The sequence below is a fragment of the Salvia splendens genome, chromosome 14 (assembly GCF_004379255.2).
Source record: "Salvia splendens isolate huo1 chromosome 14, SspV2, whole genome shotgun sequence".
Taxonomy (NCBI): Eukaryota; Viridiplantae; Streptophyta; class Magnoliopsida; order Lamiales; family Lamiaceae; genus Salvia; species Salvia splendens.
In genome coordinates, this window is record NC_056045.1 from 28,915,925 (window position 1) to 28,939,195 (window position 23,271).

At 39.7% G+C, this 23,271-nt stretch overlaps 3 protein-coding genes and 1 pseudogene across 4 annotated transcripts; 1 reads left to right on the top strand and 3 right to left on the bottom strand.

Annotated features, from left to right (window-relative positions):
- Nucleotides 1-2,229: 2,229 nt before the first annotated feature.
- Nucleotides 2,230-3,707, bottom strand: LOC121764481. Its single transcript, XM_042160493.1, has 2 exons — nt 2,904-3,707; nt 2,230-2,757 (listed from the first exon to the last, which is right to left on the bottom strand). The coding sequence occupies exons 1-2, from the start codon at nt 3,705-3,707 to the stop codon at nt 2,230-2,232; spliced, it is 1,332 nt and encodes a 443-aa protein (XP_042016427.1).
- A 782-nt stretch (nt 3,708-4,489) lies between these two features.
- On the top strand, nt 4,490-6,601 carry LOC121765898 (7-deoxyloganetic acid glucosyl transferase-like). 2 transcript variants are annotated; one of them, XM_042162183.1, is made up of 2 exons: nt 4,490-5,079; nt 5,564-6,601. In XM_042162183.1, the coding sequence occupies exons 1-2, from the start codon at nt 4,560-4,562 to the stop codon at nt 6,487-6,489; spliced, it is 1,446 nt and encodes a 481-aa protein (XP_042018117.1). In that variant the 5' UTR covers nt 4,490-4,559; the 3' UTR covers nt 6,490-6,601. The 2 variants fall into 2 exon arrangements, with proteins under 2 accessions (XP_042018117.1, XP_042018116.1); XM_042162182.1 differs by having other exon boundaries at nt 4,493-5,079; nt 5,561-6,601.
- A 955-nt stretch (nt 6,602-7,556) lies between these two features.
- On the bottom strand, nt 7,557-8,310 carry LOC121765900 (16.9 kDa class I heat shock protein 1-like). Its single transcript, XM_042162184.1, has one exon. It carries the CDS (start codon nt 8,308-8,310, stop codon nt 7,792-7,794), a length of 519 nt encoding a protein of 172 aa, XP_042018118.1. The 3' UTR covers nt 7,557-7,791.
- A 9,126-nt stretch (nt 8,311-17,436) lies between these two features.
- Nucleotides 17,437-18,383, bottom strand: LOC121766142 (annotated as a pseudogene).
- Nucleotides 18,384-23,271: the final 4,888 nt, after the last annotated feature.

The following is a 23,271-nucleotide window of genomic DNA, read 5'->3' on the forward strand; positions in this document are numbered from 1 at the left end:
GAAAAATAAACAAACATTATTATCAATATCCAATTATTGAAAGTCGCAATAGTATTGTCATATTTCAACATTATACAAAATTAGTACTTCCAAAATTCCGTTGTTATTGGAGAGTTTACGTGACACTGTCAAACCAAAATTAGGTTTGTCGAATTACAACGCACAACATGTTATACCACATAGTGACTTGATATTTAAAATATTTTATTCGTTTAAATATCTCACAGTTTTATTTTAGAATATCTATTATTAAATATCTCTTTTCAAAATCAATGTTGATTCAAAGTGGAATATTAATCTATGGACGATATAGGGTTAAAAACCCATAAGTTTGATCTACTTCTAGTAAAAGTATGACATTATTTTTGTCCAAAAACTATGCGGTGCCAGTATGAATTTGTTGATGTGACGCATATAAATAAAAATTGTGGCAAACTAGCTAGGTTGTATTAAATGACGTCATTTAAATAGTTGATTTGTCCATATAGTATTTTTTGTCTATCGCATAATTATCTATTACAATTTCTGAAAGTTTCGAGATTGACCAAACTTGATGTCTCTAACCCAAAGAAGTGAAAGATAGTGATTTAATTCCCAATCAATTACCCAACTAATAATAACACAAATGAAAAACAATATCTTGACTATCCGACATATTAATACGGTCATGAATGAACTAATTAATGGCCGACTTTGTTGTATTAGACAACATTGTACTCCCTCCGTTCCTCTATAGTTGAGTCGTTTTTCCATTTCGGGAAGTTCCTCCATAGTTGAGTCGTTTCTAAAAATGGAAAAAATCTGCATATTTAATGGTGATTTAGCTGGTTTAATTAACACCCCTTATCACAATTAATTAAGTTAATTAGACAATTAAAAAAACACTCCCCAACCCTAATTCTCCATATCACACGCCGCATTCCCCTATCTCTCTTGAACAAAAAACGTTCCCCCTTCTCTCTTCTTCATCTCTTTCATCTGGAAACCCTAGATCTAAAATCCGGCGCTCCCTCTGAAATTCGAACACCAAATCAAGGTTCCACCCTCCTATTCTCACTCACAACGTCGATTGTACTCTTCTCTCTCATCTCACGCGTCGTCGATTCAGGGTTGTTCGCCGACCCCAAACAATGCATCGGTCGCACATCGCCAAGGCAGACGATCGGAGACAGCCACGCAGCCCCCTCGCCGATGGAGACGGTTGGATTAACCCTCGCATCATTCGTATTCCCGCAGTGTCGCGTGGTAGAGGTCGTATTTCGGCCGGATCTCGGGGAAGAGGTCGTATTCCCGCAGCGTCGCGTGTTAAAGGTCATATTTCGGCCGGATCTCGTCGTAGATCTCGAGATGATGAAGGGTTAATTCACCATCTATGGTGGAACATCTGCCGTTCCTCCATAGGCGAGCCCGCTGGCAGCGTTGGCGACTCTCCGCCGACTGGAGGCGTAATTGGCGGTGAAGGGGGCGCCACCCCGACCAGATACATTGCTGGCGGTGAAGGCGGCGCCTCCTCGAGTGGAGTCCTATACGGGGGTGAATGCGATGCCACCTCTATGTCGGATGAAGAATTTAAACGGAGATATTGCGTCACTGAGGCTGGCAAGGCATTGTGGGAGAAATGCAAGGCTGGCGATGAAGGCGATGCCACCTCTATGTCGGATGAAGAGTTTGTAAGGAGATATTGCGTCACCGAGGCTGGAAAGGCGTTGTGGGAGAAATGCATTAATTCCTGATATGGGTGAGATCTTTCTAATGCTTCATTTAACAGAATTGATTTCAAATAGTGATCTATGATCTGTGATTATTGTATGATGGGCTGTTAGTGTATGTCATTGTTGATGTTGGTGATTGTGATTGGGGTTGCTGATGTTGGTGATTGTGATTGGGGTTGCTGATGATTATGAATTTGTTGGTGATGTTGTGACTTTGGTGGCTGATTGTGATTGGGGTTGCTGATGTAGTGAATTTGTTGGTGATATGTGCATTCATGATATGTGCATTCATGATATGTTGGCTGATTGTGATTGGGGTTACTAAATACAAAATGCATCATTGTTGCAGCATTTACATCATTTTACAAAACACAAAATGCTTAATTGTTGCATAGTGACAGTCATTTCAAAACACAAAAAATGGCATGATATGTGCATTCACCTTCCTTCAATAAATGCATCATTCATGCACATTGACAGTCTATCCAAAAAAACACCATGTGCTTCTTCTATACCTTCATAATCCTAAGGCTTGGGATATTGACTCCAATCCATGATTGCTCCCCTGGTCTCTCAGATAAGCTACTGCTTCCATAACCAGTTCCACTGGAACTTCTAGATTCAGTGGAAGCTGATTTGTCCTCCTTAAATGTGCTTTCCCCATGTGGGGCAGCTTGTATCTGTTCTGACCATGGACTTTCATAATTTTCATGTAACAGCCTTGAAGACTTAGGAAAACATTATCCAAAGTCTCTGGTTGTAATTCATGGAATGATTTCTCAACTGCATTCACTAAGTCATCCACATTATTGCATGCAGTCTGAGTTTGTATTGACTGTATTGCTCTGAACCAACCCAAGTCATTCACATTGGTGTCAGGTGAGTTAGGTGGTTGTTGCACAATTGAGATTGAGAACCCACTTTGTTGTGCAGCTTCTCTGAAAGCTGGGTCATTGTCTTTGATGTGTGGTCTCGCGTTATCTTGTTGTATCTTGAGAACTTTAGTTGCCCCATCTGGCCACTTGGCTATGATGGCAGGTAATATCTGTTCTCAATAATGTGACATGCATAAAATCATCATTTGCACAACATTACACCATTTATTAACAGTGTGTCATGAGAATGTAGGCTCACTGGTATGTAATGGCTTATGTGCATAAATTAAATGCATTAAAGAGATGCAAACATTACCTTATTGATCAAGCATTCCCTCACCACATCTGTTGTGATACTCTCTATGGGTTTTGTCTCCATAGTGCCTGCCTGCCTGTTTTTACTTGACCTCTTGGCTGCAACTTGTTTGGTAAAGGGAAAAATTCCAATTTTTCCATCAAACAACACTTCACCATGAACACCAAACAATGGTCTACAAACTGCACACATGAACATTATTTTGGATGTGAACTTCTTATTTTTACATGTTCTATGAGGTTCTTGCTCTCCTGGAGCAAGATAGAATCTCTGAGTTCCTTTTGTCATGTAGAACCACTTTTCATCAATATGTATAGTGTTGTGCATATTCATGAATCTGATTTTGTTGAGGATTCTGTCAAATTCTAATGATTCAACTGTGAATATCAGTCGTAACAGCTTGTTTGCAGCTGTTAAGTTGGGTTTAATGGCTGATGTGTGTGGTATAATCAGGCCATCCTTAACCCACCTCCATACGGTTGTTTTTGAACAACCTAAACCCACTGCCACACTCAAGAGGTTGCACCTTTTGGAGAAATGCAAACTCTTTAACAGATCAACATCCAATTGCAGCCTTTTGGGGTAATGCCGCACTTTTTTGACACTTACCAGTTGAACTGATGTTCCTCGTTGTTGCTGTTTCTTTGCAGCATTCCACCACCTTGTACAGGTTTGCCGGGAGATTGTAAACTTCAGTTGTGCTTCCTTAAGTGTGCCACGAGGAGGTACACCGCCCACACACCTTCCGATGATGAATTGGACCACTTGGTTCTTGAATTCTGAGGAATACTCTTGGTGCCCCATTTATGAGCATTTAAAAGACTTCAACAGCCAAGGAAAGCATTTACTCCATTTGTTGGTTGAGCTATTTAATGTTTGAAGTTTTTTTTTTTTTTTTTTTTTTTTTAAAATTAACTTCATATATTTATATCATATATATGAAGGAGGAAATTACAAATCAACTCCTATAACAAGGAGGAAAGACAAATTACGCCACCCAGGGTTCGAACTCGAGACCTCCAGGATGGACGCGGTATCCAGCACCCTTTACCGCTAGGCCAAGGGGCTTGGATTATTTAATGTTTGAAGTTGGTGGAAGACTATTTATAGCAGTGAATACACTAAGTGGCGCCAGCTTTCCCCCTTTGTAAATTGAATTTACTGATACAACTCCTTTTGAATTCTCTGCATTGTAAATTGAGTGCAATTAATGTGAAGTGCACCTACTGTGTAAGTGGCGCCACATTCATTTTAATTCCCCCCTTTGTAAATTTAACACATTGTTACAGTACCAATGGATGAATAAAAAAGAATTTGCTTTCTACTCTACTCTCTAGCATAAGTGTTCACTGCTCTCTCTCTCGAAAATTCATCATCTAAATTTGGGCAGATTTGGTTAATTAACAAAAGAATAACCAATTTATAAATTTGAATTTGTTGTGCATTTAGTGTTTACTTTAAATAAAAAGTTCAAATGAATAATGAAATTCAGAGTCAAAAAGTCTAACTACTTTTTCTACTTTATTCTACTTAATCCACTAAATATCATTTTCTTAGATTCCGTGCCCAAAAGTTCCGCCTCAACTGTAGAGGAACGGAGGGAGTACTAATATAAATCCAACGCCAAATTACATCGTTTTGCAACTCTGTCCAAAAATGGGATCCGAAGGTGAAAAGCTGCCGCCTCATATCCTCATCTTCCCCTATCCGATTCAAGGCCATCTCAGCCCCATGCTTAATCTAGCTCATCTCTTCTGCCTATCTGAATTCCACGTCACCTTCGTAGTCTCCGACTTCAGCCACCGCCGCCTCCTCCAGCACACCGCCGTCGCCTCCACCTTCGCCCACCACCCCGGCTTTCAGTTCCGGACGATCTCCGATGGCCTCCCCGACGATCATCCCCGCGCCGGGGAGAGAGTCTTGGAAGTCTACCCCTCCGTCACAAACGTGATGGTGCCGCGCTTCAAGAAGATGATGGCTGATGAGGATTTTTTGGCGTCCGCGGCGCGTAGGCCGGTTACGTGCTTCGTCGCCGACGGGTTGCTCAGCTTCGCCGTCGATTTTGCGGAGGAGAGTCAGATTCCTTTGCTGTATTTCCGAACTTCGACTCTTTCGAATTTATGGGCTTTTTTCCACATAAATGAGCTTATTGCAGCTAAAGAAGTTCCTGTTAAAGGTATATATTATTTGACTTCTCATTTCTTGATTGTGAATTTTAATATTAATTTTATAAAGTTCGGTGAAATTGCAGTATGAGTCACAATTTAAAAAATGGGTAAGAAAATTTGGCTTTTTTGAAATTTTGTGCACTATGTTCACCATTTTGCCTATTCGAAAAGAAAACAATGTCACTGAAAACCAACAATAATACCGACAAACCAACAATATTACACGTAGGCGATCAGTTTTTTGTTACGGAATAATTGTGAACGAATCAAAACTTTTGTTTTCCTGGTTGATTTTAAAGTTGCGGACTGATTAAAATTTGACCAAAATTTATGATTTTTCATGAGATAGTTGCGAATAATTAAAACTTCACATTTCCCCAACTAATTTTAAAGTTACGGGGCAAATCTGAATTTCACCAAACTTAATGAATTTTCCAACAATTTCCCATATAATTGTGGTTGATAATTTCGAATATATATTGTGGGTAGGAGACATGGATGCGTTAGTGAAAAGCGTACCGGGAATGGAGGGTTTCCTCCGCCGCCGCGACCTGCCGAGCTTCTTCCGGGGAGGCGGCGAAGCGAACGATTCGTTACTTAAGTCGTTGGCCGCCGTGTCGAGGCAGCTTGTGCGCGCGCAAGGTGCCATATTCAACACATTCGAAGACATCGAAGGTCCGATCATATCGCAACTACACAGCCACATACCAAAAATCTACACCATCGGCCCGATCCACGAGCACCTGAAATGCAGGCTCATCGAGAAGGAGGCCGAGGCCGAAATTCTCTCCGGCAACTTCTGGGCGGAAGACCGGAGCTGCATAGACTGGCTGAACTCTCAGCCGCCGAGATCAGTGATCTACGTGAGCTTCGGGAGCATAACGGTCGTCACAAGAGAGCAGTTGATGGAGTTCTGGCATGGTTTGGTGAATAGTTCTCAGAGATTCTTGTGGGTGATGCGGCCGGACTCCGTCGCCGGAAAAGAAGGCGGCGATGATGTTCCGGAGGAAGTGGTGGAGGGTACTAAAGAGAAGGGTTACATGGTGAAGTGGGCCCCGCAGGAGGAGGTGCTCAACCACCCTGCGGTGGGTGGGTTTTTGACGCACAGTGGATGGAACTCGACTCTGGAGAGCATTGTTGCAGGTGTACCGATGATTTGTTGGCCTTATTTTGGTGATCAAACCATTAATAGTAGGTTTGTGAGTGATGTTTGGGGGATGGGTTTGGATATCAAAGATAGTTGTGATAGATTGTTTGTTGAGAAAGCGGTTAGGGAGGTTATGGAAGTGAGGAAGGATGAGTTTTTGGAAAGGGCACAAGATTGGTCAAAACTTGCTAAAAAGGCTGTTAGGAAAGGAGGTTCATCATCAGTCAACTTGGATGATTTGGTTGACTACATTAGCTCATTGGTTATTTGAATGAATGAGTTAAATAAAGTTCAAATAATGGCTTCTATGATGTTTTCCTTGGTGATTTGAAATTTCAAGGTCTTTTTCATTGCAAATTGGAATCTTATATGTTTACAAATTACAAGAAATTGAGTAAGTAGTTAAATTAAAGAATGACGCAGGCCGGCACCTCGATTTATACTTGATGCCATGTTTAAAATTGTCAAATATAGTTGCATCCCACATTCCCACGTACTTGAGATGCGTTCATTTTGATGTTTCTATTTGTTTCAACGCTTTGACATTTGCATCTAGTTGGAATCCCAGAATCTGATCGGACTTCTAAGGAAATCTGCAGACTTCAATGGGGTGGAACGATTTGACAGCAACCAAGTTCCAAGCTTGCATTTTCCAGAACCTCCAAATTGCTGGTCTCTTCCCGTGCAGACTTTGACGGTTATTTCAGTTACACTTGCCAACATTCAAGATGAAGAGGCTAACCTCCAAGTTTCATTACACACTTCTTACTAGTAAAGAAGTGTGAGAGAAGAGTAGTTTAGTTGGCCTGTACTCCACATTCATAAGTTTGTCTGGAAGGGAGTCATTGAACAAGACACCAATGATGTTAGTGTTGTTTCTCTTTACATAGCATGTTGTGTAATGGTTTATGCCTATTAAGTTGTATGCACCCCTCAGCATCATAGACTGCCCCGTGCAGAATCTTGGCAGCCTCCAAGAACCAACATTATTTCATCATCCACTCGATCAAATTCCATAGATTGGTACAAGTGTTTTCACGAAAAGAGTGAGCAAGTGCTCCCGTGAAATGATATAAACTTTGTGAGAAACACACACAGTAACATTATTTGGATTTCAAGGCATATTATATCCATTTTAATCAACAAAACTGAAAAAAGATAGTCAAAGTAAAATAGTAGTATATCATATGCAAATCAAGCCTTGAATCTTCATCCTAACATGAAACTGATGTAATGAATAAGTGCCCATGCCTAATACCCCGTCACTAATTCCGTCAGTAAACCGCGCCTTTTTTAATAGCAAACATTGAGTGTCAAAAAGCACACAAACAACAATAATTCAAGAATCAAACTGATGATTCAATTAGATTCAACATAATGGAGCAGCATCCTATTAACCCATAGCACTAATCCAAACACAATATTAAAGGCAATACTTCCTAGATCAAACATAAAACTACACACTAGTTCAACACATATACAATTACAACTACTTCAAATCAAATACTCCATAACAACTTTATTTTTACAAACCATGACAATTGCAATACACAATTTTCCAACATGATCTTGCTTAACCAGAGATATCAATGACCTTAACTTCCTCCTTGCCAACTTCCTTCTTGAGCACCGTCACCGTCAGCACTCCATTCTCCACCCCCGCCTTCACCTCATCCACGTTGGCATCCTTCGGCAGCTTCAAGCGCCGCAAAAACTTGCCGATATTGCTCCTTTCCTCGCAGTGCCACTTGTCAGTTTCTTCTTCCTCCTCCTTGTTGCTCCTCTCTCCACTGATCTTTAAAACCCTACCACCCTCAACCACAACCTTAACTTCCTCTTTCTTGAAACCGGGAACATCCACCTTCAACACATGCGCCTTCACCGTCTCTCTCCAGTCAACACTGGCGCTACCACAGGAAGAGGAGGAGGAGGGCTCGTTTACACCCACCGATCCTTGGTCTGTTTCAGTGTCACCCCAAGAGATCGTTTTCGACACCACACGATTGCCCTCAGCAATCTTAGCAAGGTATAAAGTAGTCTTCCCTCTCTTATCAACAGGAAAATCAGCCGAATAATTCGTTCGATATGGCATATGTTGGTAGATTGTGATGGCTCAAGCACCAAGTTCGGCAAGCTCGCCAAGCTCGGCAAGTTTGGCAAGTTCGCCAAGCTCGCCAAGCTCGGCAAGTTCGGCAAGCTCGTCAAGCTCGGCAAGTTCGGCAAGCTCGTCAAGATCGGCAAGCTCGTCAAGCTCGTCAAGCTCGGCAGCTCGGCAGATCGGCTGTTATGACAACTCGTTTCCGGCAGCCGTTAGATCTGTTTGTTAGTCAAGTTTTAATCCTAGCCGTAGGATTGAAACTAGCCGTTAGTTTTAGTTTCTGTTAAATAGCTTTTTTCAGTAGTTAGTTTTACATACTGTAGCTCATCTTCTCGCTCTCGTTTTTCTCATTCCAGTGAATAAAATTTCCTTTACAATTTCATTCCAATCTTCAACCGATTGATCTTGCTACTCAAATCGTTCCTCAATTGTTTACAAATTGGCGCCGTCTGTGGGAATCGGGAGGCGCGATTGATTTCTGATTTGTTCTTTCGGTGGTGAGATTGGAGGGTGTTATGGCTTCTAGGTTTGAGGCCGAGAAATTCACGGGTAGGAATGATTTCGGCTTATGGCGGATGAAAATGCGGGCTATGCTGATTCATCAAGGCCTTGCTTCGGCGTTGGAGGCGGGCGAAAAGGAGGACAAGTCGGAGAAAGGGGAGAAGATGGATCTTGACGAAAAGGAGATCCTTAAACGAGCTGAGATCGAGGCGAAAGCTCATAGTGCAATTGTGCTATGCCTCGGGGATAAAGTTCTTCGAGAGGTTGCAAAAGAAAAGACTGCAGCCGGAATAATCGCGAAGCTCGAAGACTTGTATATGGCTAAGTCCTTGGCCAATAGGCTGCTCATGAAGCAGCGGTTATACTCCTATCGATTCTTGGATGATAAAGGGATATTGGAGCAACTTGAAGACTTCAATAAGGCGGTCGATGATCTTGAAAATATCGACGCCTCGATAGGGGATGAAGATAAGGCAATATTACTTTTGAATGCTCTGCCGAAGTCATTTGATCAGCTACGAGATGCCATATTGTATGGCCGAGAGGGTACTATCACCCTTGTTGAAGTTCAGTCGGCCATAAGAGCAAAAGAAATTCAGAAGTCAGGCTCTAAGAATCCAGAGGCTATGGCTGAGAACCTAAATGTCAAGAAGTTCAAGGGAGTCAAGAGAATTCAGAAGCCGAGCCAAGAAAATCAGAAAACTCCATCAAATAATCAAAAGGAAACCCGCTCATGTCATTGGTGCAAGAAGCCGGGTCACCTCAAAAAGGATTGCTTCGCATGGAAAAGAAGGCAAGCAAATGGTGGTGGAAACCGTGTTCCATCCACTGACTGTGTTGAGGAAACTGATGTGCCAGAAATTCTGAATGTGATGGAGGGTGGTCTGGGAGGATCTTGGATCATGGACTCGGGGTGTAGTCTGCATATGAGTCCGAATCTTGGCTGGTTTGAGGAGATCCAAGAGATGACTGGATCGGTTATATTGGGCAACAACCAGGTTTGTACCATCCAAGGTATAGGCAAGATCAGGCTGAGAATGCAAGATGGATCTGTGAAGATTATAAGTGAAGTGAGATATATACCTGATATCAAGAGGAATCTCATTTCACTTGGGCTTCTTGAACGCAAGGGATATACATTCTGCTCTACTGGGGGAAAAATGACAGTTTCCAAGGATCAAAGAGTGGTGATGGAAGCTGAAAGGAGGGGAAGCTTGTACTATCTACTGGCTAGTGTTGAAATCCCTACTGCACAGGCAAATATTGTGAAGGCTGATGACTTCAAAATCTGGCATATGCGGCTTGCTCATGCAGCTGAGGGAAGCATTAAAGAGCTGGCCAAGAAGGGGATTATACAAAGTTCTGGGCAGATGGACACTACTCCATGTGAGGAATGCATTTTGGGTAAGTCCAAGAAACAGCCCTATCCCAAAGGCAAGCACACTTCCACATCCACTCTTGATTATGCCCATAGTGACTTGTGGGGTCCTGCATCTGTGGTGTCAGTAGGTGGAGGGAAGTATTATATGAGTATCATAGATGACTACTCTAGAAAAATGTGGATATACATTTTGAGAGAGAAATCAGAGGCTTTTAGTAAGTTCAAGCAATGGTGCCTGGAAGTGGAGAAGGAGAAGTCAGTGGTTCTTAAATGTTTGAGGACTGATAACGGCTTGGAGTATCTCTCCAAAGAGTTTGATAACTTTTGTAAGGAGAGGGGAATTAAAAGGCACCGGACTGTACCTCTGAATCCTCAGCAGAATGGCATAGCAGAAAGGGCAAATAGAACCATATTAGAGAGGGTGAGGTGTATGCTCCTCTCATCTGGACTTGAGAAGAAGTTTTGGGCCGAGGCTGCATCCACGGCTGTGAAACTTATCAACAAATGTCCCTCATCAAGTATAGAGGGAGACACACCTGATTTTAGATGGTATGGCAGCCATGGAGATTACACCACATTGAGAGTGTTTGGCTGCAAGGCATATGCTCATCTCAAACAAGGGAAGTTGGATGCTCGGGCTATTAGGTGTGTGATGTTGGGATATCAACATGGGGTGAAGGGATACCGTTTGTGGTGTGTAGAGCCAGGGAATCACAAGATTGTGATTAGTAGAGATGTTGTATTCTCTGAAACTGAAACGCCTTTTCTGGATAAGAACAAAGTGATAGTTGAGAAGCCTGATTCTGTGACTGATTCTGTTGATAAAGCTGACTTTGAGGTGGAGCATGGGAGGCATGAGAAACATGGGGAGAGTGAAGAAGTCACTGAGCCTCAGAGTGCTCAGAATGAGACACAAACACAGCCTCCAGATAATCTGGAAAACTACCAGCTGGCTAGGGATCGAGTCAGAAGAAAGATCAAGCTGCCATCAAGATTTGATGATTCTGAGATGCTATTTTATGCATTATGTGTGGCTGAAGATGTTGAGTATATAGAGCCATCCTCATATAAGGAAGCAATGGAGAGCAAAGAATGGGAAAAGTGGATGAAAGCAATGGTGGAGGAAATTGATTCTCTACTGAAAAATGGCACTTGGATATTGGTTGAGAAACCTGATGGAAGGAAGGTTATCAGCTGTAAATGGATATTCAAAAAGAAGCTGGAAGGTGCTGAGGGTGATCAGATCAGATTTAAAGCCCGGTTAGTGGCTAGAGGATTCACTCAAGAGCATGGAGTTGATTTCAATGAGGTCTTCTCACCGGTTGTAAAGCATTCTTCCATTCGAATGTTGCTGGCTTTGGTTGCTAAGTTGGATCTGGAATTGGAGCAGCTTGATGTGAAAACGGCCTTCTTACATGGAGGACTAGAGGAAACAATCTACATGGCCCAGCCTGAGGGCTTCATCAAAGCAGGGAATGAAAATAAAGTATGCTTGCTGAAAAGAAGTATATATGGTTTGAAGCAGGCTAGTAGACAGTGGAATAAGACCTTTGATGATTATATGATCAAGATTGGTTTTCAGAGATCAAGTTATGACTCCTGTGTATATGTCAGAAAAAGGGGCATACATCCTACATATCTTCTACTTTATGTAGATGACATGCTTGTTGCTGGAGCTAGCAGGAAGGCAGTGCAAGAAGTGAAGGATGAACTCAATGCTGCGTTTGAAATGAAAGACCTCGGGCCAGCAAGGAGAATCTTAGGCATGAACATTATCAGAGATAGAGCTAAAAGGCAATTATGGCTCACACAATCTGATTATATATCAAAGTTGCTGAGAAGGTTCAAGGTGGAGAATATGAAGGCAGTGGCTACTCCACTAGCAATGCATTTCAAGCTCAAGGCTGATCAGAGGCCCAACAGTGAGGCTGAGTCCAGAGAAATGATGAAGATACCCTATGCTAATATAGTAGGGAGCATTATGTATGCTATGATCAGCACCAGAGCAGATATAGCACAAGCCACAAGTGTTGTCAGCCGGTTTATGGCAAATCATGGAAGAGAACATTGGATTGCTCTCAAATGGTTGATGAGGTATCTAAGGGGTGCTGGGGATGTAGGCATTCTATATGGAGTGAATGATGGAGGTGGAGCTGATGCTATTGTGGGATATTGTGACTCGGACTTTGCTGGTAACTTAGACAACAGGAAGTCTCAGTCGGCATACATATTCACAATGTTTGGGTCTGCTATTAGCTGGAAATCAAGTCTCCAAAGTGTGGTGGCACTTTCCACAACGGAAGCAGAATTTATCTCACTTGCTGCTGCAATCAAAGAAAGTTTCTGGTTGAAAGGAATGTTGTCTGATTTTGGGATTGAGCAAGGGGCGATAGCAGTTGGCTGTGACAATAATAGTGCCCTATTTCTGGCCAAGCATCAAGCTTATCACGAGAGATCAAAGCACATTGATGTGCGGTATCACTTCATCAGGGAGGAGATTGAAAGAGGCAATGTGAAAGTCTTCAAAGTTCATACTTCAGAGAACCCGGCAGACATGTTAACTAAACCATTGCCTAAGGAAAAGTTTCTGCTATGTTTGAAACTAGTGGGACTGGAAAGGAAGAGTTTGGTTGGTGATTGAGCAATCAAGGTGGAGTTTGTTGGTAGATTGTGATGGCTCAAGCACCAAGTTCGGCAAGCTCGCCAAGCTCGGCAAGTTCGGCAAGTTCGCCAAGCTCGCCAAGCTCGGCAAGTTCGGCAAGCTCGTCAAGCTCGGCAAGTTCGGCAAGCTCGTCAAGATCGGCAAGCTAGTCAAGCTCGTCAAGCTCGGCAGCTCGGCAGATCGGCTGTTATGACAACTCGTTTCCGGCAGCCGTTAGATCTGTTTGTTAGTCAAGTTTTAATCCTAGCCGTAGGATTGAAACTAGCCGTTAGTTTTAGTTTCTGTTAAATAGCTTTTTTCAGTAGTTAGTTTTACATACTGTAGCTCATCTTCTCGCTCTCGTTTTTCTCATTCCAGTGAATAAAATTTCCTTTACAATTTCATTCCAATCTTCAACCGATTGATCTTGCTACTCAAATCGTTCCTCAATTGTTTACAGCATATTCACCACTTGATAATGGAACCTATACATAAGAACTGCGCTCTCATTCCCACCAGAGCCTTTGATATTAACATCAACGGCGAAAGTATCACACGAGTCATCTAAATCAAAGCAATAGCCATGGAAGTAGGTGAAGTAAATAGGGCCATCACATAAACTTGACTCAGCCTTGCTGAATATAGAATTTTCGTAGTTAATGTAACTCTTGTCGCGAAGTTGGACTATTGCAGAGGCGTTTGAGCCTAGTTTTGTGGGTTTCAAACCCACCTGAATCATTCCAATATGAACGAATCTGTAGCCGATAATATGAGCCAATCTATGTGCTCTTCTACGAAATTTAGACAAGAGAGTAAACGTTGCGAATCCTCTCTTTAAACGAATTTCTTTCTCCACGGTGTTAACTCTACCAAATGGAAAACAACTAAAATTCCCTGCCTCAAAAATATCTGAAGCTGAAGAAGGAGGCAGCTTCCAATCTTTGAGGCATTTTTCGAAATTTTCGGGGACTTTTTTGTTAGTATTATTCATATTGCCTTGGATAGTATGGCTATAAAAACTGGGAAAATTTTATGAACAAGGAGAAAAATGGGTGTAGTAGACTTACCTCAGCATCAATCTAACACCATTTGACACATTATTATGTGAGTTGGACAGATTTGGAAAATGAAATGATTTGCATGATATAGGGCAGATACTAAATAGAATGTGCTTAAATTAGGTAAAGATCAGATTATAATAAATTTTAGCATCAATAATTGTGGCAAAATAGTACATCCACTTGTTGATTTAATATGGTAAATTTGGCTCAAATTATTGGAGACCGCATTAACTTTTTGTTGCATAAATTACAAGGACTTTTACTAAAGAAAAGTCTTGGTCATCCGATAAAGTATAAATTTAAAATTTGTAATCACACAGCATCACCAAACATCCACGCATAGCATGACAAGGAAAATCTTATTTGGGAAATTTCTACATAACATTACATGAATGAGTCAAATAAAATAAAAAAGAAAAGGACGAAAAAAGAGAAAAATAATCTTTACCACTTTTTTTAGAACTTTTGATGAAGCTTTCTCCGTGGTAATTCATATATCTTTTCATAAAATTGGAGGATTCAACCCATGTTTCATCTATATTGATCTCGTATAGGTATTGAAAATCAACATTTATTGATAAAAATATGTATATAAGAAATTTCCTTCAAGTCATAAAAATGTTAGGAGGAGGCCAAAAGATTGGACTCCAATATAATAGATAGGAGAACATAATAAAGATTACCAAAACAGCAAAGTTTTTTTTAATAATCAATCATGGTACTCGTTTACGCCATGATGATTCAAATTTCAAACCACCTACCTCTTGAAGGGATAGGAAGCATCAACAAGGAGTTCAACATACTCAACTTTTACATTAATTATGAGTTCTAACATCACTTTTTTATCATAACAAATTACATTTACACAACGTTACTATCTCGTGCATACAAAAAACCAAGACTGAGTATTAAGCACATATTAACTGCCGTGCTCACAAGCCGATGAAGCGTTTTGAACACGCGATAATTACACGTTCAAGCGTGTTCGAGGATACATAATGAGGGACATAGAGAGTACATATGATGGCACCAAACCAAAGTCACTATGTTTCATCCCAAGCAAACCAAAGATACCACCTCTCTTTCTGATTGAACAAAGTTTCAAACACAAACACACAGCAACATCTCTATTTTACACAACATAACAATCACAAATCCACAATTCTCTTGCTTAACCAGAGATATCAATAAACTTCACTTCAACCTTCTTGACAACTTCCTCCTTAGGGCACCGTCAACGTCAGCACTCCATTCTCCACCGCCGCCTCCGCCTCATCCAAGTTGGCTTTCTTCGGCATCCTCAACCGCCGGACGAATCTCCCTTTGCTCCTCTCCACGCAGTGCCATTTGTCAGTTCCTTCTTCACCCCCCTCGCCGCCCTCGCTCCTCTCTCAACTGATCTGTAGAATCCCACCACCTTCAACCACAACCCTAACCTCCTCTTTCTTGAAACCAGGAACATCCACCTTCAACACATGCCCCTTCGCCGTCTCCTTCCAGTCGACATTAGGGTTACCCATCTCAGCACTGGAGGAGGCGAGCTCGTTCCCAGCCACCGATCCCAGGCCTATCCCCTGCTCCCAGGAGATCATTTTCGACACCACACTTCTGCAATATTAGTAGTTTTCCCTCGCTCATCGACACGAAAGCGATTCGAGAAATTCGCTAGATATGCCTCTTTCACCACTTTATAGTGGAATTTATACATAAGGGTTATGCTTCCCTTCCCTCCGATTTCAACATCGATGCCAAATGAATGGCAGCAATCAGTTAGGGGACACAGTAGGTAGGAAAGTAGGTGAAATGAATGGGGCCATCGCGTAAACTTGATTCCACCATGCTCAAAACAGAATAAGGATATTTCAATCTGTTGTCGGAAAGAGATATTGTTGCATAGGTGTCTGAATCCAGCTTCGTTGGTTTCAGAGCCACCTGAATCATTCCGACATGAATAAGCCCTCCGGTACAAATTTGATGTGCTCTTATACGATAATTGGTGATGAGGGGAAAGGATGAGCTCCCTTCATGTAATACAACTTCTTTCTCAACGGTTTTGACGCTACAATCAGGGAAGAAGTAGCCACTACTGCTTCGCCCAAAAATGTCTGAGGCTGAAGAGGGAGGAAGTTTCCAATCTTGAAGAGATTTTTCGAGATTTCGAGACAACATTGTTTATAAAAATTGGCTGAGTTATGCTACAATCTAACAGCATTTGAGACATAAGTGAGATAGAGAGAGTTGGAAAATGAAATGATTGGCTGATATCGAGTAGATACTGTTATGAATCGAATTCTAAAACTGAGAATTGAAGAACACTTTTGATTGAGAAAAATGAGGAAATCTTATTGATTCAATATCAGAAACGAGCTGTGTACATTTGGGGAAAAAGATGCACAAAACCAACTAACTAACAGCCAATTTATCTAACTCTAACGGCTAGTAAAAAGGACGGTCAAGATTAGAACTAATTAACTAATCTTCCTCCAACGGCTGCTGAAGCTCGTCGCCTTCTTCATTCCTTCTTCAGCTCTTTAAGCTCAGTCACTCATGTATAGAGCAATCACACAACAGATACTATACAAATTTCATGATCAATAATTGTGTCGAAACAATACGTCCACTTGTTGATTGAATATGGTGGATTTGAAGCAAATAATTGGAGAGCGCACTAGAACTAAAGAAAATGAAATAGGTGCTAATTAGCTAGTGAGACTTTTTACAAAAGCAAAGTCTTGGTCATTTAATAAACTACTCCTTCTGTTCCTTGTTAATAGAGGCATTTCTTTTCGGCACGGAGTTTAAGAATAGTGTGTTAAATGGATGGTGAAAAAAGTAAGAGAGAGTAAAGTAAGAAAGATGAAGAGAAAATAAAGTAAAAAGAAGAATTACTTTTTGCTAAAAAAAGAAATGACTCAATTAACTTGGAACTTTCTAAAATAGAAAAATGATTCTATTAACATGGAACGGAGGGAGTATAAATTTCTAATTATAATAGCATCACCAAACATTCACACAAAGCATGACAAGGGAAATCGTACCTGTGAAATTTCAACATAACATACATGAAGGAATCGAACCAAACCAAAAAGATAAAGACAAAAATAGAGAAAAATATACTTATATTAACTCAATTACAATGAATGCATGCATGTATGCGTGCTACATTTATTTTAGAGTGAATACAATTGTCATAGTATTTTTGTATATTCAATAGTAGTTTTTATCACTTCTTAAGTGTATATAAAAATAATCAGAAACTTTCGAAATCATATTACTTTTTCAGGCCAGAGTCCATTGCTAATAAATTATCTCATGTCCAAAATATAACAAATGAACCACCATTTTTTAAATATTAGGAGAAGGCCAAAAGTTAGGAGCGTTGGAGATCATAACGAAGATTGCAAAAGTAAAAAAGTTCAATATCACTCTTTGATCATCATAAACAAAACATCACATAACTTTATAGTTGCTAGAATAATACCGTATGAAATCAGGGAAAAGATATGCAATTGATATGGGTATATATTGTGCCAAAATTAGAGTAGCAATATTTGTAAATTAGGTTTACCATATGTAAAATGGCCTATTTAAAATTGTAATCTCTATATCAGAATTACACTGAATAGAAGATGATTTCTTCTACCGATATTTAACAATAGTATTATTATACGGTGGATACAGAAAACCAAGATACCAACAGTGGATTTGTTATTAACCAGAGATATCAATAGCCTTGACTTCGGGCTTCTTGACTTCCTCCTTTGGCACCGTCACCGTCAGCACCCCATTCTCCATGGCCGCCTTCACCTGCTCCAGCTTGGCATTCTCCGGCAGCCTAAAGCGGCGGAGGAACTTGCCGCTGCTCCTCTCGATGCGGTGCCACTTGTCATTCTTCTCCTCCTGCTCCTTGCTTCTCTCTCCACTGATTTGCAGAATTCCACCATCTTCAACCTCAACCTTCACTTCCTCTTTCTTTAATCCGGGAACATCAACGTTGAAGAGATGAGCCTCCGGCGTCTCCTTCCAATCGATGCGGGCGTTGGCCACCGCCGTGGTTTCACGCGCCGAGGATGGGAAGTTGGTGGATAGAGGAAAGTCCTGAAAGGGATCCCATACATAATGGGTCGACGACGTTGCTGCTGCGGCGCCCGAAGAAGCTCGGAATCAGAGACATTTTTGCTTCTAATCAGAGAGAATTTATGTGTGCAATTGATTGATTGATGTGAGACTTGAGAATTTATAGTAATCAGAGTCGGTTTCGTGCGGATTCTGGAATGCTCTGTTTTGGGATAGAAATGGTGGATTCTAGATTTTACTCCTACGTTCTACACATCGCATGAATAAATTCACGGCCCATTATTACCATGACCAGCCAGCTCAAATTGTAGCTCTTTTTTAAGTACAGTTAATTTGAGCAACATACTCTTCATTTGAAGTTCACCCAGCAATGATTTGGGCTTATGATTTAATTGATTTCCGCCCACCAGCAATTTTAATAACTCTATGCATCTCCTCCCGCTCCGCATGCTACAAATATTAATTTATACTCCTATTAACTACTCCTTTCGTTAGTTATTTTGTCTTTTTTGGGTAAGTTCGATAACAATAATCATTTTCTTTTTTAATATAAATTAGCACATTTTTTCATACATATTTTATTTTTTTAGTTTATTCTCTCTTCATCTCTTTACCTTTTTCATTTTCCACTTTATTCTCTTTCTAATTAACTCATCTAATACAATTTTTCTTAATTTTCATGCCGAAAAAAAATGCATCTATTACTATGGAATTGATAGAGTAATATTTTAGGCTTTTAGCTGAAAATTTGAAAATTATGACACGAAAATTCGTTTTTCATTCATTACAATTAAAAATTATAATCCTATAAATTAACAATAACATATCCTAAGAATTCAAATTTACAAATCCTAAAAATGTAAAATACGAAAACGGAAAAAAAGGGTGAAAAAGAGTTATTTATAAACAATGATTGGAATTTAAAAAATAGGGCTTGTCGCCACTACACCTGCAGCCTCACACGCTACGCCGCCCGGGCGCCCCATTGCCCTTTCACACCGGGCGCGGCTCTCCCGTCGAAGCCCACCCACAACCATTGGTCACCCGCGTCCCTTCTCTCCCGAGTCGGGGCACCACAACCCAACCTTCTACACTATAATTATTTTATTTTGGTCCATCTAATAATATCTATAGTCAATCACGTTGTGCCTGCAAAACTAGACTTCCTTTCAAAGTTGGAATTATTGAACTTACTTTCCCTTTGAAAAGCAAAGTTGGAATTATTGAACTTCCTTTCCCTTTGAAAAGCATATTATTAGAGCATCGGAGATTTTCTGGACAAGTCACTTTTTTTTATTCTCAATCACTTCTGATTTGTGGCCACAGGAAAAAATTCCCCAGCAACAAATTCCACAGCAACAGTGGACATTTTTTTTGGTCATATATCACTTTATTTTATTCTTTGTATATTTTAATTTAATAAATATTAAAATTATCGGACTATATAAAATTAGAAAAAAAACAGCTAATTAAATAAATTAAAATTACAAATTTAAAAAAGTATGGTCTCGTGGGATTGTCCGCGATGATGAATACCACGAGCAGCAATAATTATGTCGAAACAGTACATCCACTTGTTAATTGAAAATAAATTTGGCTTAAAAAATTGGAGAGCACGTCAATAATTGTGTCGAATTAGTACATCCACTATGTTATTTCTTATTTTCTTTTGGCGAAAAACAAATAGATGCCTTACCTGCTTATTTGTTTACATATAGTATTAACGACTTTTTACAAAAGCAAAGTCTAGGTCATATGATAAACATAGTTTTTAATTATAGCATCACCAAACACACACATAGCATGATAATTAAAATCGTATTCAACATAATAGAAATCCTGAAGGGATCAAACCAAAGCAAAAGGATAAAGACAAAAATAAAGAGAAAATGTATTTATATTGACCTAATCCTCCCCCAATGCAACATCGTGCAACACGCATCATTTAGAACTTGAATTTCTTAAAGAAGGGTCATGTAACATCAATTAATCTAAGATGTTTATATGTCAATAGAGTTTAATACTATGTGTTTAGTCCATTTCATTGAACTAATTGCAGGCCAGTCTACACCATTTCCTCGGCAAACAAGGCTCAACTTTCTCAACTCAATAAATAATCAGACAGAAATTAAGCCCTCACTTCGCCTTAATTACACTAATTATTGATGATCAATGATACCGATCTATTTAAACAATTATATTAAGCTCAAAAAATTGAATTAAAACGTGGAGTAGTACAATATTCCAATCCTTCAAAGAGTACAGTAATACATTGTATAGGAGTAAATGAGTGAGAATATGATATTCGGCGCCTTGAAATCGACAATAACATTAACACCGATTAAAAGTAGGAACTTGAGTACAAGTCTATGCTACGAAAACCAAATATCACCAATACAAATTACCACACAATTTGCTTAATTAACCACAGACTTCACTAGTCGCTTCTTGCTGACTCTCTCTTCCGGCACCGTCGCCATCAGTCCATTCGTCGGCATTGTCATCAAGTAACCATTTTTCCGGCACTGAAACCCTACTCCAATAAATGTTTCTCGACACCACACGGTTGTTTTGAGCAACATTAATCATGTTTAAGGTTGTTTTCCCTGTCTCATCCACAAAATGACTACTCCTCCTTCTCACATATTCACTGTCTTTCGACACATTGTAATGGAACCTAAGCATAAGAATTACTTTTTCTTCCCCTTGCATCTGACTAGATCCCTCGATTTTCACATCAAGTGTTAAACTAGTAGCCAAATCAGGATCACGCAAACGTAAATCGTATTTTGACACAGTAGAATAGTAAGAGAAATAAATTGGACCCTCACTTAAACTTGATTCAACCATGCTCAAAATTGTACTTTTCTTACGAAGACAAATCGTCGCAGATTTATTTGAGCCTAGTTTTGTGGGTTTCAAAGCTACCTGAACCCTTCCTAAGTGAAAATAATAAAATTTTCGGTAAGTCATTTTCAGATCATCAGATAATAGGGTAAATGAAGAGTATCCCTCAGATAAACAAATTTCTTCATTCACAGTTTTGACTCTATAATTTCTACCATAACCGAACATACCTTTCCGCTTATAAATATCTGAGCCTGAAGAGGGAGGCAGTTTCCAATTTTGAAGACATTTTTCAATTCTATTTGAATTTGTAGAGCTATTTTCACCAAGACACAGAACTCTAGATAATGTTTGCATATCTAATTAGTCAATACATAGATTTACCTTGACAACAAGAGGAATTACTGATGATTTAAAAAGACCGAAATAATCTACGTTTTCGCAAGGGTTGTTCTTTTTATAAGCATCCACGATAGAACGGATGTCTCGGCGGACATCCCGATAAATTTCTCAAAAACACATTCTGTCACGTCGTAAGAACATTTTATTGCACTGACACGTCATAAGGACATTCCACTGTACAATGGCGGACATCCCGACGGACATCCAAAAAACAATAAAAAATTGGAACATCCACTTGGACGTCCGTCAAGAATCCGCAATGTCGGACGTCACGACGGACGTCCCGAAAAGCAGCGGAACTTTGGTGTCCGCAACAGACGTCCGTATCCGCTCCTCCCTCGCCTAATGGTGGATGTCCCGCTCACACGTCCAACGTCTGCCAATCCGACGTCCGCCGGGACATCCTCTATCGTGGATATTCTATGTGGATATATGCATTCAAATTTTCAATCAATGCCCAAAGAAATCTTAAAATCTCGTCAAGCATGCAATATCAGTGTCTGTTCATTTCCTAGGAACTATGTGTGCATGTCTAGTTTTTTTCTTTTGTACCCATCAATTTACTCTCTTTTTAAAAGCAGACACTCAGTCAGTAGAAAGCAATCTGCTGTATATTTCGAGAATCATATCATTACTGCAATGGTGCTACTTATTTTCCTTCATGGTTTTACAGCCGTCGAATGACTAAATCCCTTAATCGATAAGAGTGTCCAAAATATACTACTACGGCAGCAACGATTCAGCCGAGACATAGCCACAAAAATTATTGATAAATATTTTATAGATAAAGATTTTTAAAATTTAAAAAAAATATCATGGGGTGGCGCCGTGCAATACACCGTCGCAGCCTATACCCCACCATCCCTTCCTCGCCGCAAACGTGGCTCGAGCCTTTCCTACCCACCCCACCACGTCTCTCTCGTGTCCAGCTATAGCGCGCCGCGGTGCTCCTATTGGAGTCACTCTAATGGCATTATAGTTGTACTATCGGGCTATACTTATGTTGTGTGTCATCATGTTCTCGGATTTTGTCACATATATACAACACTACTATTGACTACAAACTCATCCTGCATCGGAAGTGTGAGGGATATTGAAATGTATATATAATTGTTGTTTAACCCTATTAGTTTGAGACCTTTTTAGGAGTGACTCAAAGTGGAAAATATCAAATTATTGTTGCAGTCGACGATTCGAACAACTGCGGCAAACATTGATTGTTCGTTTATACACATACGTATAAAAGACTATCTATGATTATGTCCTAGTAGTATATGTCACTTATTTTTAATTTGAAAAATCAACTTTATTTATGCTTCTTTTCTTTTTCTTTTTAAAAATTCTAAAACTGGATTTATTTATTCATTTTTCAATCATATTTTATTTATTTCTAATTTTTAATTATGTGTTTTTTAATACTATAAATTATGTCTTAGTTATGTATTACTATTATAAAATTTGTAATTTTTAAATCTTGTACTTTTAGTTGCTTCATGAAATTTTTAATTTTTAAGATTTTAATTATGAAATTTTTATTTTTTAGGATTTTAATTATGTATTTTTTATTTATTTTTTACTTTGTAATATTTTAATGAATTTTAATTTTGTGGAAATGTTTTTATTTAAATTGAATAATAGAATGATGGGACCCTTATGCTCGTTCTTGCGGAAAAGCACGGATGTGAGTATTGTGCTCTTGCTTATGAGCAGACAGAAAAAGTAGGCCGTGCTCACATCCGTACTCGTTGGCAAGAGGACGGATGTGGATGCACTAATGGCGTCGAAACAGTACATCCACTTGATTGAAAATAAAATTGGCTTAAAAAATTGGAGAGCACTTCAATAATTGTGTCGAACTAGTACATCCACAGATCCACTATGTTATTTCCTTTTTTCTTTTTGCGAAAAACAAATAGATGCCTTACCTGCTTATTTGTTTACATATAGTATTAACGACTTTTTGCAAAAGCAAAGTCTTGGTCATATGATAAACATAATTTTTAATTATAGCATCACCAAAGACACACATAGCGTGATAATAAAAT